At 49.6% G+C, this 15381-nt stretch overlaps 3 protein-coding genes across 3 annotated transcripts; 2 read left to right on the forward strand and 1 right to left on the reverse strand.

Moving 5' to 3' along the window:
* Positions 1–123: 123 nt before the first annotated feature.
* LOC108097159 (protein trapped in endoderm-1) lies at positions 124–3602 on the reverse strand. The gene is made up of 3 exons (XM_017199289.2): positions 2708–3602; positions 905–1582; positions 124–817 (listed from the first exon to the last, which is right to left on the reverse strand). Exons 1-3 carry the CDS (start codon positions 3295–3297, stop codon positions 346–348), a joined length of 1740 nt encoding a protein of 579 aa, XP_017054778.1. The 5' UTR covers positions 3298–3602; the 3' UTR covers positions 124–345.
* Positions 3603–7791: 4189 nt separating this feature from the next.
* On the forward strand, positions 7792–13227 carry LOC108097092 (G-protein coupled receptor moody). The gene is given in 7 exon segments (XM_017199150.2): positions 7792–7940; positions 10008–10097; positions 10490–10630; positions 10697–11342; positions 11344–11683; positions 11752–11991; positions 11994–13227. Coding segments are annotated over 6 exon segments (2052 nt in total). The 5' UTR covers positions 7792–7940; positions 10008–10011; the 3' UTR covers positions 12593–13227.
* A 98-nt stretch (positions 13228–13325) lies between these two features.
* LOC108097095 (E3 ubiquitin-protein ligase RNF128) lies at positions 13326–15087 on the forward strand. The gene is made up of 2 exons (XM_017199152.2): positions 13326–14020; positions 14265–15087. The coding sequence occupies exons 1-2, from the start codon at positions 13719–13721 to the stop codon at positions 14560–14562; spliced, it is 600 nt and encodes a 199-aa protein (XP_017054641.1). The 5' UTR covers positions 13326–13718; the 3' UTR covers positions 14563–15087.
* The last annotated feature ends 294 nt before the right edge of the window (positions 15088–15381 follow it).

A 15381-nucleotide genomic window follows, 5' to 3' on the forward strand; every position in this document is an offset into this window, starting at 1 on the left:
CACTCTGGAGTTCCTACATTACGCAATACGGACAGGGTTCGATCGATCGGGATCGGGATCGGGATCTGGGATACATCTGCTGATCGTGTGGAAATGGGATCGATTCTCGCCGAGGAGCAGCTGCTCGTTCCTTACCAACCCATCCCATCCCATTCCATTCTATCCCATTCCATTCTATCCCATTCCATTCTATCCCATTCCATTCCACCACGTTCCATTCCATTCCATTCCACACTAGACGGACGCATGGCACACACATATCAAGTCCCACTGAGACGGAGACGGAGGTCGGAGGTCGCCGGGGATGTTTGGATGCTTGGGCTTAGGCCCTCGGAAGCTGAGGAGTCACGTGGTGGCCTTCGGCTGGCGGCTGGACTCCTGCAGCTTCCGCTTGGCGTGGGCATTGGCATTGGCGTTGGCGTGGGCGTGGGTCCGCTGCTTGTGCGGATCGGGGGACGAGCCGTGGCAGCGCAGGAGGTTCCAGTAGGCCCGCCGGTACTCGGAGCTCATGAGGACGTAGATCAGCGGGTTGATGCAGGTGGTCAGGTAGATGAGCAGGTAGCCCGCGATGTTGAACCAGTGCACCTCGGTGGCGCTCTTCCAGATCTTGGTCACCGTGATGGGCAGGTAGCAGATGACGAACCACACGAAGATCACCAGGATCATCTTGAGCAGCCGCCGGTCCTTGGCGCTCATCCTGCCCGGGTAGATCGAGGAGGCGTTCGAGGTGTTGCCCATGGAGGCGTAGTGCGACTTGCGCGGGCTGAACCGCGTGAACGAGGTGCGCAGCGAGGTGGTGATGGGGTTGGGGTTCTTTCTGGAAGGGAATGGAGCACAGTCAGACAGTCAGATAGTCAGATAGTCAGGAGCTGAGTGGGTGTTCACTGCTCGACGAGCTACTCACCCGGCGTGCCTGCCCATCTCCAGTTGCGTTTGGCTGCGGCTCAGGCTGATCTTCTCCTGCTCCCGTTCCCTATCCCTCTCTCTTTCCCTCTCCCTTTCCCTCTCGCGCTCCTTGAGCACCACGTTGGCGTCCACGGGTGGCAGTTGCTGCTCCTGCTCCTGCTCCCTCCTTCGCAGGCTGTACGAGATGGGCAGGCTGGCCGTCGAGGCGTCGTCGTCGATGTAGGCCAGCTCCTCCTCCACCACAAAGGGGCGTGGCGGCCCTGCCCCCGGCTCCTGCGCCTCCCCGCTGGACGAGCTGGCCTTCTCCGGCCTCCGTGGCATGGCCATCGCCTGGTTCTGCACTTGTTGCTGCTGGTGGTGCTGGGTGGTGGAACTGGGGGTCACGTCGCTGGCGGTGCTCTTGCCGGCGGTCCCCGCCCGAATGGCCGCCTGGCGCACCAGCAGGAAGATCCGCGCGTAGCAGATCACGATGCAGATGCACGGCACCATGAAGGCGGCGATGAAGAGGAACTCCTTGGGCGACCTGCCATAGTGGTCGTGCAGGATGGAGCAGGACCCGATGCTCTCGTCCAGCCCGAAGATGCCCCACACGCCCCTCCACGTGGGAATCATGATGGAGAAGGTGGTCACCCAGGTGCCGGCCACCATTAGGGCCAGGTACCGCCTCTGGTAGATCCTGGTGCAAATAGCGATATGCAAATAGCATTAGTGAAACATTGACAAATTAATCAACTGACAATGAAGGAAGCTATATACCCTATATAATCTATAAAAACTACATAAAATGGTAAAAAAAACCCAGTTTTTTTGGAATATCTGAGAAAGTACTCTTCCAAATGTGGAATGGCATACATCCTTGAATTCGCAATAAAATTCTGATTCCGATGGCATAAACACCCAAAAAAGTTGAAATTTTGCCATTTTTCGCAAAAAATGACGATGTTACCCCTTACCAAAAATGCGAAAACTGGCCAAAAAATCATTTCTTTGTAATCGTCCAAAAAGTGATTGGGCTGGTTAACTGTGGTCATAAGGTGCTCCAAACAGTGTTTGGATCTGCTGTAAGTCACTTTTTGACCGTATTACAACCAAAAAAAACACTCAAAATATAGTGTTTTTACCAAAATTTTCAACTAATCTACTTCAAATCAGTTTTTATGAACTAAGGGATCAGTTAAATGACAATTAAATTGCATTCAATCGCTTCTCTGGTTTTCAAAACTATACTTTCCCGGCTGTCAGTTCCTTTCTTGAGCTTAAGGCTCGAGTATTCAATAAATGTATAAGCTTTTATTTATATTGTTAATATTTGTTTGATTATTTATATTCGGATCGCAGGCGTGAGTGTAGCACCATCCAACTTGGACTGGACACCAAGATGAAGTGCACTGAGACCAAAGCGGGTGAGTTCCCTTTATAGATATGAATAAACCATAATTGCAATAACGCACAAAGTTATGCTAAGTAAGTCGAATTGGGTTAAGTAGTCCGAGAATTTGATGGTTTGATTCGATTTGATTTGGTTGTGTATCGTCGAGAAGTAAGCCACTAAGCAATCGTCTTTAAAACGTAAGGTCAACAACCTCAGGGGAATACATTTTTCAAAATCTTAAAAAGTTTACTAATGTACTAATAAAACCTTGTTTATGCTTTTTATTTAATATGATGTCCCTCAGCCAGGTACTCAATGTTCTCTTCCTAGTAAATAATTAGTTAGTTAGATAGTGATATTAAGTAATATTAAGTGATATTAAGTGATCTTCTTGAAGTTCTTCCAAGGGGTAATTGCTTGGCCTCTCACCTGGGATACTGCCTGGGATGGGCGATGATGATGTACCGGTTGATGGTGATCAGCGAGACGGAGAGCAGGGAGACCGCCAGCAGGCCGTACCGCAGCATGGGGAAGAGCCGGCAGAGCAGGTCGCCGTGCGTCCAGGCCCGCTCCTTGAAGGTGGAGGCGGCCAGGGGCAGGTTGAAGCAGCCGAAGAGCAGGTCCGAGCAGGAGAGGTTGATGATGAAGATGGCCGTCGAGTTGCGGGTCTGTCTTCCCCGGGACAGGGCCACGATGGTCAGCAGGTTGCCGGGCACGCCCACGATAATGAACACGATGCAGGCCACCCAGGCGAAGGTCAGCAGCTCGTCCGAGTAGCCCTTGAACAGCACCTGCCGTCCGTCATCCAGATTCAGGTTGAGATTCAGATTCAGATCGAGATTGAGACTGGGGTCCATGTCCACGTCCACGTCCCCGTCGAGGTCCAGGCTCTCCGCCAGGGGAATCCCCTGCTCGTCCTGCTCGGCCTTTCTGATCGCATACGCCACTGGCAGCGGCATCGTAAGCGGCATCGTAAGCGGTATCGAAATCGGAAGCGGACTCTGGCCGGGCGGGAACATCGCGAGGTACTTTGTGGTCGGCGAGAGGGCGCGTTGCTCGTTCCTGCGCCGAATTTGTACTAAAACTGAATTCTCCGCGTTCACACATACACATTGTTCCCACCCAAAAAAAAAAAAAAAAAAAAAAAAAAAAAAGTGGGCCCGAAAGCAGCCGCCAAGCAGCCAGCCAAGCGTACGAAATATTGAGAAAAAACCAGCGGCAGCGGCAGCGGCAGCGGCGAACTAGAATAAGTTTCGAAAAAAGGAAAACAAAAGAAAATCGGAGCAGCAGCAACAACACACATTTTATTGTATACAACAATTGACTTCATCATCGAGTAATTTGGTAATTTGCCTTTGGAATGGGCGCTTTGTTTACATTGTTCCTATTCGGTGTTGTTTCTCTTGCCGCCCCTCCCGCCCCTTTTCCACCCCCCGCCCCCACCGCTCCCAGCTCCTACCAATCCTCCCGCCCCGGATCGGCGCTCTTTAGCCGATATTCTGACGGGGTCAGTTGTTATTGCCGTTGTTGCTGCTTTTTGGAATTTCCAAATACTAAAAAACCAGGGCCTCCGCCGTCCAAAAACCCAATGCAGAAATCGCATTGCATTTATAATGTGTTACAGATTTAGGAACTGATCATTTCACCATTTTCCCTGAAATTGACGGTCAATCAGACATCCGTTACTGGGAAAATCCAAGTGCTATTCCGCTTGTCGGTTGAAGAATAAACAGAAGTGAAAAGTTAATTTATGGATATGCCACAGTTCTATTTTTACACCACAATTTGAATTCGGTTTTATTTTTATTTTGAAGTGATATCTTCGATAGTACCTAACCAGACTTTTAAGCTGGTACTTGAAGAAGAAAAACCTTATATGTATATTTATTAAAATTCGAAGCCCTGATTTCGGGACTTACGCACCTCTCCGGGCGTTTTCGAAACAGAAAACTTTTCGGTTCTTGGGAGGCGCGTGTGTGTGGGTTCATAGTTTCCTCTGGCAATTTTCTGGATAATAAATGAGCGGCATCCATTCGAATCGGGGAACTAGCGGCTAAACAACTAAAAAAAACACACAACTTATGCGAGACTCACCATAGATTATGGTGTACTCTATATATAAATGCCATGAATAGGCATGTAATCGAATCAATGAAAGCCCCCTGAGTTTGCCGCCCTTCCGCGCTTTCCTCGCCCCCATAACCTATGCGTAACCCTTCAGGGAAATCAGTCGGATCCCTGCCAACTGGGGTCACTCGCGTCAGAGTTTGGATCGAACGTGGTCTCAATTAATCAAGTCCCTTCCCCCACTCCCTCTCGCTTTTCCAAGGGTCAGAGTGCGGGTCGTCTGTCGAGCGAATTGAGTATCGCGGTTCGGGGAAAACTCTTTGGCAACGGCACGAATAGGAATTCTTTGTTTGTTTTCCCGCAGGCCTGTGGTCCGGGAATTGCAGTCGGCTACAGTCGGAGAAAAGTATAGCGCCGAATGCGTATCTGTTTCGTTAGCCGTAACTGGTCAGTTTTCTAATAATTACAATCCATAATTACAATCCATAGGATAATGATAATAACATGTAACTGAACTGCAGCTTATTGATCCAGAAAGGTTTCCGTTCGGTTTTATTTCCGGGAAAATGCATTTGCTTGTAGACAGCTATTTTCCCGTCCCCTACTGTACGTGGAAATGCCTTCGGAAGGGGCACCAAAGTGAAAACTGAAACTTCCCCGACCAGCTCGATTGGACGGACGATCGGACGGCAGTCGTCGCCCCACCCCCTCAGCCCCCCTCATCCCACTGGGGCGAGGCTCAGACCCGGGTAATGTAAACTTCTCGGGCGTACTTAAATCGCACACGCACGGGCCTATGTTTAGATAGCTATAAACCATAAACTATTATGTTCTTCACACAATCCGCGCCAAAAAACAAACAAACCCGAGTGCACACAAATCGGCCGGAACGTCTTCAGTTCGATATCGGCACAGAAAAAAACGTGATGCGACCCACGAGATATGCATATTGCATACACATACATATGTAGTATATGTGTTCATATATATAATATTTAGATATATTGAAATGCAAAGCATCCAACCGGCGAATGATAAGACCTCAGATAATTTGAATATCTGTCTTGATTTTTTTCCAGAAGAAACTCTACCCAATTTTGTCGCAGTGTAGTCGTGCTGGATCGCCTCGATCGATGTCGAATGTCCAATTGTGTAAACATTAGAATGCAGACGCACGAAGTCTTATCAGTTGTTGTTGCTGCAACGCGCTGTTGTTCTTGATGTTGCTGCTGTTGCACATTGGCTTCTGTGAGGCACAAGAGAAAGCAGGAGCAGCGGCGTACTGCGATATGCATCGGATCGGCAATCATTGGCGGTCGATCTGCTCTAACCCCCACGCCCGCCCCTTGCTCAACAGATGGCCCTCTGTCTGTCCATCCCTGTCTGTCGCAATGTTTCCTCCCTCCCGCCGGCAGGGCGAAACTACAGTGCCGGAGTGTGTGCGAGCGAAAGAGCAACAGAGAGCGCCAAGTCATGGGGCAGCTCAGAGGCGTCGCGAAGGGGTCGCCTTGCAAATATAATATTTTGTTGGCTTCGAAAAACCTATGATCATAAGAACTTTTGACGAGCTCAAGCTGTTAGCGGCTAGAACCCCCTAAAACCCAGTCCGGCTACGCCTCTGGCCGGCAGCGGAGAGACATTTGGACAGAGGCGAGTGTGAGAGTGAGAGTGAGAGGCTCCTATTTGTCAACAGACCGCGCTGCTCTGCTCGGCTCTGTCCCCACTCGACGAGCTGCACTCGATCCGACAGTTATAAACAATCCGATCCGATTCACACCGATCCGAACCGAGAACGCAGGCGCTACGCAATTTGTCCGTTACGTTCGACCACTGCGGATTGTCCACGGAATACGGGTAGTGGACATAAAGTAACTTCGATTTCAAATCGATTCAAACAACACTCGATGCCTTCGGCGTAATCGCGAGCGTGTGCCCCTTCTTATTTTCTTCGACTTTTTGTTTTTGTGATAATGTCGAGTGCTAAGTTGGTCCAACCTGTAACCCTTTGATTCTCTGCCTCTACCTGATCTCCCGCGAGCCCAAAGTATTAGTCATGACAACCGGGTCGGCTTTTGAATCACCGACAACAAAAACAACAATAAAAGCAAAAGCAGCAGATTCAGTGGCGTCCCCCAGCAGCAACAACAAAAACGTCAGCGGTTAATGTTAATGAATAACCCCTGTGAATGCGAATGCCGTAAACTGTTTACATTCCCCTCGGCATTACTCACTCACTCACCTCGCTCAACCTGGTCGAATAAGAGGAGGAATAAGAAACAGAGTGGGGGCGAGAGGAAGTGGAGTGTGGAGAGATTCGAGAGAGGAGTAGGAAGGAGAGCGGCAGAGATCACTGCTGCAGCACTAGTTTCGATTACGTGAGCCAAAGCAAATAAGCAAGCGATCCCCCACCCGCCATCACTATCCCCCGCTGACCACTGATAACGCACGCACACAGTGACCAGGGGGAGGTAAAAGAGAAGAGAGGAGGAGAAAGCAAGGAGAGCGCCAGGAGAGAGCTGCTTGATCACGGTCATAGCAGTCGCAGCAGATTACCAAATAACGAAACCAAATTCACCCAGGTAAGGTTCTGTTCTGTTCGGAGGCGATAAGATAAGGAAATATTCTAAGCTCGCATGGGAAGGCGATCCAGACAGATTGCGTATACGCCCCATTGAGCCATGCTGAATTCCAGTCATGACCTGGACAGGGTTGAGGAACGAACGGGAAAGAAGGGGAAGATTACTTAAGGCGTGCCAGTTAAGAGCAAAGATGTCCAGTTCTGACTAAGCAAGAGTAATACACACCGAACAATCCCGTTACACAGTCACTTTCAGTTATCAGCTGAGACATGTTTCTATTACGAATAAATGAGTTGTTCAATTAAAAATACTAGGATACCGAGTAAGATTAAAAACAAAGCAAAACAACACTTAATTGTGGTAACTAACTGTCATTCGAATTGCATTGGGACTTTTCTCTCAGTGCTGAGGGCGGTACAAGAACACGACACTTGTCTCGATTAGCGACCACTCGAGCGGAGAACGAGCACTTCCCATCGCATCACACATTAGAGATGCCCAGAGACGCCCGTCTCCGCCGCACACTCAATTAATTAAGGTTCGACGCTGATCTTTGCACCCCAAGTGGTGCAGCAACGGCCGCTGGAACTGCCGCTGGAAACCGAAACCCAAACCCAAAGCGAAACAGCGCCGAGTGTGACCCCTTTAAATTATTTAATTGACACTAATTTATCATAGTCCCGAAGAAGCAGAGCGGCTGCCACGCCCCATTCCGGGTTACAGGCTTCGGACTCCGGGTGGCGGGTGGCGGGTTACGGGTTACGGTTTTCGAGTTACGGCTACGGGTGTTGCGTCGGCGCAACAACAACAGGCGGCGCCAGTTCTCCTCTTTTTGAGGCAGGGTCTGAGCCACTCGCGAGCCTCTGCCGCTGCCAGTTGGCAATTGTCGGCGGTGGCGATCGGTGTTCAGTGTCCAGTGTCCAGTGTCCAGCAATCGGGGATCGGTCAGTGCCAAGCGCGATCATCGTCAACAGGATCCAGAGCAGGTTGACCGTAAAAAGCAGAAGTTTTCAGAGGTGATAACCCTTGTGCAACCCTCTTTGGGGGAACACCACCCGAAATGTGAATAATAATCAGATACCTTCTGGCTGCAAAATATTTTATTTTATATTTTTTCTTGAGAAAGTGTAGTATTTGAAATAACAGCAACAACAAGTAGGGTAAGATGGGGTAAAACCGCCGGTGGGTAAAACCGCCATTTGGATTTCAAATTCAAATGAAGCGCCGAAACGATTAACCGTTGATAATGTAGATTCTGATTGATAATGCGCGGTTTTTGAAGTCGGTCGGAATACTGCAGCTTTATCGTGACAATTTCTATAGCGCCATTTTTGTTTCACTCGACGGCGCCAAAAAATTTTTGTTATAAAGATTGCTCAATCAAGTGTAAGTGAACGGCTTAAAAAAAGAGGTAAGTGTCCGCTTATAGTACGAACCTTGATACTGATGTACATGTATCAAGTTAGCCAATATTTCCAAAATTGTACAAACTAAGTGACCTCGAAAAAAAATTGGCGCGTGGGGTAAAAACGCCGCGAAAAGGTGGGGTAAAAACGCCACACAATTTGATAACGGAAAAACTCGTTTTAATCGAGAATGAATGTCTTTCACCATCCTGCCTCGCAAGAAAAAAATCAAAAATTGATGAAAATATATTTCAACGGGCAATCGAGGAAGTTCAGGAGGGCAGCAAGGTGGCAGTTGCTGCCGAAAAATATGGGATTCCCCGAGAGACTTTGCGAGACCGAGTCAACAAAGCGCACAACGCTTATTATGGCCATCATCCCCAGGTAAAGTGTCAAATATTCACAATTTTTGTTAATTGAAACAATATGTAATGTCATGATTTTGAATTCAATTCAATTTAAAAATAACAGCCTTTCTTTTTGAACAGATAATTGCAAACAGTTTTGTATAAAATGATTTTATCTTTTAAATAAGAATATTTTAATTTTCAGTTTCAAACCTTTGTTAATGCGACATTTCTTCTTAGTTTAAAACTATTTTAACCACGTAATTCTTATTTTACAGATTTTTACTGACGACCAAGAGGCATCGCTTGAGAAATATCTCATAAAAGCATCAGCTATGTTTCATGGTTTCTCTCGGACAGCAGTTCGACGACTTGCTTATGACTTCGCTTCAATTTCTTATTTTTACTTTTATATAATATATTCGTTGTAACATGTAATATCCATTTGAATTGAATAAAAATTTTTCTCAGAAGTTATTGACATTATTTGGGTACTTAACTACACTAAAACCAGAATGGCGTTTTTACCCCACTAGGTGGGGTAAAACCGCCGTTTTAAACTTTTCTTCTGAACGATCACAATTCTTTTAAAAAAAAAGCTACATAAAAACTTTCTTAATGAATTATGTAGCCAAGGGATTAAACTTTCAGAAATATGATTTGGATCATTGATCATTTTATAAATGAAAGCTTGACATCGTCAAATATACATTTTTGGCGGTTTTACCCCATCTTAGCCTATATATTTTAAGTTGTGTTTGGGCCGTGACCCTTCTTATCAAGATCGCGTGATCCTTTTCAAGGTAATCCCTCTCAGAAGCTTACAGGGAATCAAGACTTTAGTTAGATCATTTATCACTGCCGACTTGTGCATTGTGCACCGCTCTCAAGAAACAGAAACTGACTTCCATCGACAAATATTTGCCAACTTATTGATAACCTTGGTGGTCGTGAATTTGACAATGCTGATAAGGTTCAAGTTCGTAGCTCTCGAGCAGAAGGTGTACCTTAAGCATAATATGCTCGTAAAATCAAGGGAATAATTGGCCAACTCCCCGAGTCTTAAGTGATCAATATTGTGCCCGTGGAAAAGTAATTCATTTATTCTCGGGAAAATGAGTCACTTGTGGGGAGAACAATTGTCGGAAAAGTGTATCAGTCTTAATAAATGCGATCTCTGGTGATGCTTGACGGTGATCTAAGGGCACTGTGTCATCTTTGCAAGTGGTTGAGCACGAGTAGGTGGCCCTAAATAGGATGCAGCTTTTCCCAGGTCCATCTGTACTCATCTCTAATTGAGGAGCTCCCTCCTCCCTTCTCCTTCTTCCAGAAGAATGAGTGCCGAGACGACCATTGGCCTGGATGGCTTTCCCCCCCTGGAGCCGCTGACGACCATTTCTCCGCCGGCGGACGAGAGCGGGTGAGTTGGGCATTGGGCATTGGGTTCTTGGAGGGCGCTGCCGCCTTTCCAAGTGGGTGTCAAGTGAGACGGAGCTATCAGCGAGCACTGGGTAATTATAGCCCCGGCTGGGAGAGCCCCGATAAGAGATCGTTAATATTACGCGCTCCATTGCACCAGTGGCGATCCGCCGCACCGATCGCCGGCCGACTGACAAAGACGGGCGATTCTTGGTTCTCGTGGGTTGGCCACTCAGCGGAAGCGGCTCCGATATGGCGATAGCCAAAGGTCGGGGAAGGACCACTTCTGTTTGGGGAGCTCTGTTCTGCGAGATAGAGGCGAAAGTGCTATCGTATGAACGGCAGCTCTGCAATGGAATATCTTCCTAATGCTTCGATTCACTCTCTTCGCAGCTTCTCGCAATCGCTGTTGACCCTCGCCGCGGTCCTGACCTTCCTCATCATGGTCGTCGGCATCTGCGGCAACCTGCTGACCGTGGTGGCACTGCTGAAGTGCCCTAAGGTGCGCAACGTGGCCGCCGCCTTCATCATCAGGTGAGGAGTTCCCTTCGCTGAGACCCCAACCCTCGACTAACTCGACTTCCTCTGCTTCTTGGGCAGCCTGTGCATCGCCGACCTGCTCTTCTGCGCCCTGGTGCTGCCCTTCCAGGGGCTGCGCTTCATCCAGGGCACGTGGCGGCACGGCCAGGTGCTCTGCCGGCTGATCCCCTTCATCCAGTACGGGAACATCGGGGTCTCGCTGCTGTGCATCGCCATGATCACCATCAACCGCTACGTGATGATCACCCACCACGGGCTGTACGCGCGGATCTACAAGCGCCACTGGATCGCGGCCATGATCGCCGCCTGCTGGCTCTTCTCCTACGGGATGCAGCTGCCCACGCTGCTGGGCGAGTGGGGCCGCTTCGGGTACGACCCCCGCCTCCAGACCTGCTCCATCATGACCGACGAGCACGGGCACAGCAGCAAGACCACGCTCTTCATCACGGCCTTCGTCATCCCCTGCCTGGTGATCATCGCCTGCTACGCCAAGATCTTCTGGGTGGTGCACAAGTCGGAGCAGCGGCTCAAGCGGCACGCCACCAAGCAGAACTCGATCCCCAACAACCTGCGCCCGCTGGCCAGCTCCGAGTCCGCAGCAGGAGCGGGAGCACTCTCCTCGGGTGTGGAGTGCCCGCCGAGCGTGGGCAACAGGGTCTCCTCGGACAGCAGCAGCAGCTTCTCCGTGGACACCCCGGAGTCGGCGCCCGGGGGGCAAGCAGCAGCCCTCGAGGGTGAAGGACCAGAGGGAGGTGCGCGCGAAGCGGAACGAGTGGCGCATCACCAAGATGGTGCTGGCCATCTTCCTGTCCTTCGTGGTCTGCTACCTGCCCATCACGATCGTCAAGGTGGCGGACAAGAACGTGGAGCACCCCAGCCTGCACATCTGCAGCTACATCCTGCTCTACCTCTCGGCCTGCATCAACCCGATCATCTACGTGATCATGAACAAGCAGTACCGCAAGGCCTACAAGACGGTCGTCTTCTGCCAGCCCGCCCGCCTCCTCCTGCCCTTCGGGAAGGCGAACGGGGCCAGCAGCGCCGCAGGTATGTGCCCCCCGTCCGGAGTGCTCGCCGAGCGCCCAGCACTAAGTCACGGTCACTCTTCGTTTCAGAGAAATGGAAAGATACCGGGTTGAGCCACAACCACAGCCGCACCGTCGTCTCCCAGATGTCGGGGGGATCGGGATCGGGATTGGGAACGCCAACTCCAATGGCGCAAGCGGGAACGGGAACGGTGACCCAGGGCACAGTGGCAAACCAGCAGTCGCAGCAGGGCCTGGAGCTGATGTCGCGGGCACCCGACCTCATACTCAAGATGAATCTCCCGCTGCCGAGTGCTACGCCCCCGCCCCCTCAGTCGCCATGGCGACGGCCAACGGGAGCAGCAGCAGCAGCAGCAGCAACCTGCGACTGCCCCTCAAGAAGAACAATCACTCCTACACCAACAGCGGCTTCAACAGCAGCAGCAGCAGTCCCAGTCCAAGCGGGATGGGGATGGGATTGGGACTGGGACTGGGACTGGGGATCAGCAGCAGCAGCAGCAGCAGCTCCATTTACCGGCCAGGAGTTGGCTCGCTGGGGAGCGGCTCCTCCTCGATCCGGCGCATAACGATGGTGGGCGACGACATCATTCTGGAGGAGGAGGAGCTGCCGCCGACGCCGCCGGCCACGTCGGCGCCCTCCACGCCGGCTCCCCCGCCCCCCTCAGCCCCAATGCATCCTCTCTCTACGGCCGCAGCATCAGCCACATCAGCCAGAGCAGCAACAACGGGAGGATCGGCGACTCCGCACATCTACATGAACGTGGACAGCCCGAAGAGAAGCCAATCCTTCGCGGATCGTAACTCGGTCGCCGCTGCGCCGGAGGGCAACTCCTCACCGGCAAACTCATCGGCAGCCGCCTCCGTTTCCGGCTCCAAGCTGACGGCCAAGATGAAGTTCCCAAAAGACTAACGAATGCTTTAATTCCAAAAATCGTTTCCGTTTCCGAAGAAACAGCAAACATGCATGGCATTGTGGATCGGTAAACAGAATGTAGAAGGTGTTGCAGTTCGATGCGATGCCACGCCCCCTATCGTAAGCAGCTCCCCGTAGATATCGTTGTTTAAGTCAAAGTACATGCCAAATAGCGAGGAAGAGGGTCCAACCAGTGCCATAGGTGTCCCCTAGACTCTGCCCATTCAAAGAAGATTGGTTTTGTCATCTGAAGTTGTACAGGAACACAACTTTGGCTCTACACTGAGCATGCATGTAACCTTTCGAAGCATCATTTCACCCGACATTACCTAGTGCTAGTTGTAGATTGTAGATAATTATGGTCGCCCACGCTTAGTATTAACCCCGTGCACTATCCACTCGATCCACTATAGAGTGGATCCCTATCCCTATCCACCCGAAGCAAACTTCTACTGCAAACGAGCATTGGCTTTTCCGCACTGCTCCCAACACAAACATTCCACTCCAACGAAGGCCTCTGTAAATGAACCTGTTGTTAGTCCACCCCAAGCACTCCATTCGAAAGACGACAGAGCAATCGAATATGAATATAGACACATATGTTTACACAAATAAACAACACTTCTAATTTACTACCGATGTTTGATTGTGGTTCCCCAAATCAGCGAAAGTCATTTGAGCGGATGCAACACCCTTCACTCCTCCAATCAGAGAACTCTGAGCAACATCATGTGATATGGGAGGGGTTCTTGGCGCTCTTAAACATGGCTAATCCCACTACCAAATATTAAATGTCAATGGGCGATGGCTAACATTTTGATTGAACGAAAATGCGCATTCTTTGGGATCGAAAACTGGAAGCCATTTTAGATTCCGAACCCCTGTTTCCATCGCTTTGAGCCGAGGCAATTCAATTTCGGTGACCAGATAGCTTCTAGTTTGAAGTGTAATCTCGCCTATACGAGTGGAGCTTTTATCTCGGCTGATTTGGCTCGGAGGAGTATCCATCGCTGACCCACATACGTACTTTCCGCATTATGGGGCGGTGCACAAAGGTGGGCTGGCACTGGCTCTGGCTCGGCGATTATGAGCGCAGGAGGAGTGTCTCCGAGGGGCTGGAGGAATGGAGTGGACTGGCCTACGGCCCTCTGGACGCTTATCAGCGAAGCAGGCGATCCAGCGAGCTGCATTCAGTTCGCTGCCACCGGACGAGCAGCAACGCGGTGCCGGGCAGTCGAGTCCGATCGGATCGGATCGGATCGGATCAAATCGAATCGAATTGAGCAAATCGAAGTGGAACGGAATGAGCCACAGCAACGTGATCTGCCCGATCTGTACGGAGCTCTGCCGCAGCACGGACCCCTTGACCGCTGGCAGCTGTGGGCACGCCTTCCACGAGGAGTGCCTGAAGCGCTGGCGAGAGCAGTAAGTCCTCCGTATTTCTGGTATTTCTGGCTCAGAGGTTTCTGAACACTCCCATCTAAGAAAAGATCTCATCTTATCGACGTGGTCTTCGGACTTTAGCTAAATTCGATATGCTAATAAAAGCAAGTTGTTGTGGTTCTTGATTTTGGGGGAATTCCCCAGAAGTAACTTGAACTGTTATTGCAAACCTTTGGAAATCCGTTCACCACTAAATGGACTATAATAACCTCCATCCGCATTGCAGATCGAGAACTTGCCCAATTTGCCGCTGCCAGGATGCGACGTTCTTTCAGCTCTATCTGAACTTCGAGGAGTCGCCGCAAAGTGGACTGCCCCATGGGGGTGGCAGTGGCAGTGGCAGTGGCAGTGGGGGCGGGCGCGATCAGAGCCAAGGTCACAGCAGCAGCAGCAATAGCAGCAATAGCAGCCTTGACTACGAGGGAATCATGAGGGAGTACGAGAACCTGCTGTACGAGACGGGCGTCTACCAGGAGGAAATCAAATATCTAAACGAATTCATTGGAACTCTGCGGAATTCTTAGCTTTGCAAGCTGCACGGCGATTCGGATTCGGATTATGATTGAGAGCAGAAAACAAACACGAACAGCGCCGATGTAAACATTTCGTTATCTACAATTTCAGCCGATCGAATTTCAATCCAATTTTCGGCAAGCCGAAGCCTATATACCCTTCCAGTCACCAAAATTGTCGGGCCAAATGCATGAAGGCTAAATTAACATGACAACTATATGCTATTGGGGTCCAATTTTCATGAAATTCAAGAGTCCTAAGAAAACACCATCTGCTTCAGTGTTTTGCAAGATTTTGACTGAAGTTATAATACCCTCTCCAAGGGTATTATTATAGGCACAGATAAGCCAAGCGAAAAAGGCTGAGACCAACTAAAGAGGCAACAGAACAATACACCCAAAATACAAAAATACGATTAATCTTTGTAGGACCGGGTTAGCCTATTAAAGATTTAAATAATTTTAAGCTCGGAAGTTGTATATATTCTATATGCATTTTCTATGAATTACAAGTTTCGACATTTAGCTCAAATTTGAGAGTCGCTATTTTTTTATTGACTAGCAGTTGGTTAAGCATTTTAATAAACAGAATAAGTTTTACACTATACTACAAAATTAGCAGACTAAGCAAGCCGTTAACAGTCATTAATTATTTTAAATAACTGAAAAAGAACTAGTTCCTTTTTTAAGCCGGACGCTCTAATCACCTAAACTCAACTCAAAAGCCATTTTCACCATGGACAAACCAGTTTTCTGTCCCCCTTAACCGGTCTTTCTCACCACTCGTCAGCTGTTGTTTCGCGAATCCGATGCTTCTTCTTCCGCGCCTCG

This window comes from Drosophila ficusphila, unplaced genomic scaffold (assembly GCF_018152265.1).
Source record: "Drosophila ficusphila isolate 14025-0441.05 unplaced genomic scaffold, ASM1815226v1 contig_198, whole genome shotgun sequence".
NCBI lineage: Eukaryota > Metazoa > Arthropoda > Insecta > Diptera > Drosophilidae > Drosophila > Drosophila ficusphila.

Bases quoted from the DNA above. Each gene is read 5' to 3' on its own strand.
- LOC108097159 (XM_017199289.2), bottom strand. From the start codon at position 3,297: ATGTTCCCGCCCGGCCAGAGTCCGCTTCCGATTTCGATACCGCTTACG. The intron at 1,583-2,707 runs GTGAGAGGCCAA...TATTTGCACCAG, and splicing joins CATCCCAGGCAGTATCCCAG to GATCTACCAGAGGCGGTACC. The intron at 818-904 runs GTGAGTAGCTCG...ATTCCCTTCCAG, and splicing joins GAGATGGGCAGGCACGCCGG to AAAGAACCCCAACCCCATCA.
- LOC108097095 (XM_017199152.2), top strand. From the start codon at position 13,719: ATGGAGTGGACTGGCCTACGGCCCTCTGGACGCTTATCAGCGAAGCAG. The intron at 14,021-14,264 runs GTAAGTCCTCCG...TCCGCATTGCAG, and splicing joins CTGAAGCGCTGGCGAGAGCA to ATCGAGAACTTGCCCAATTT.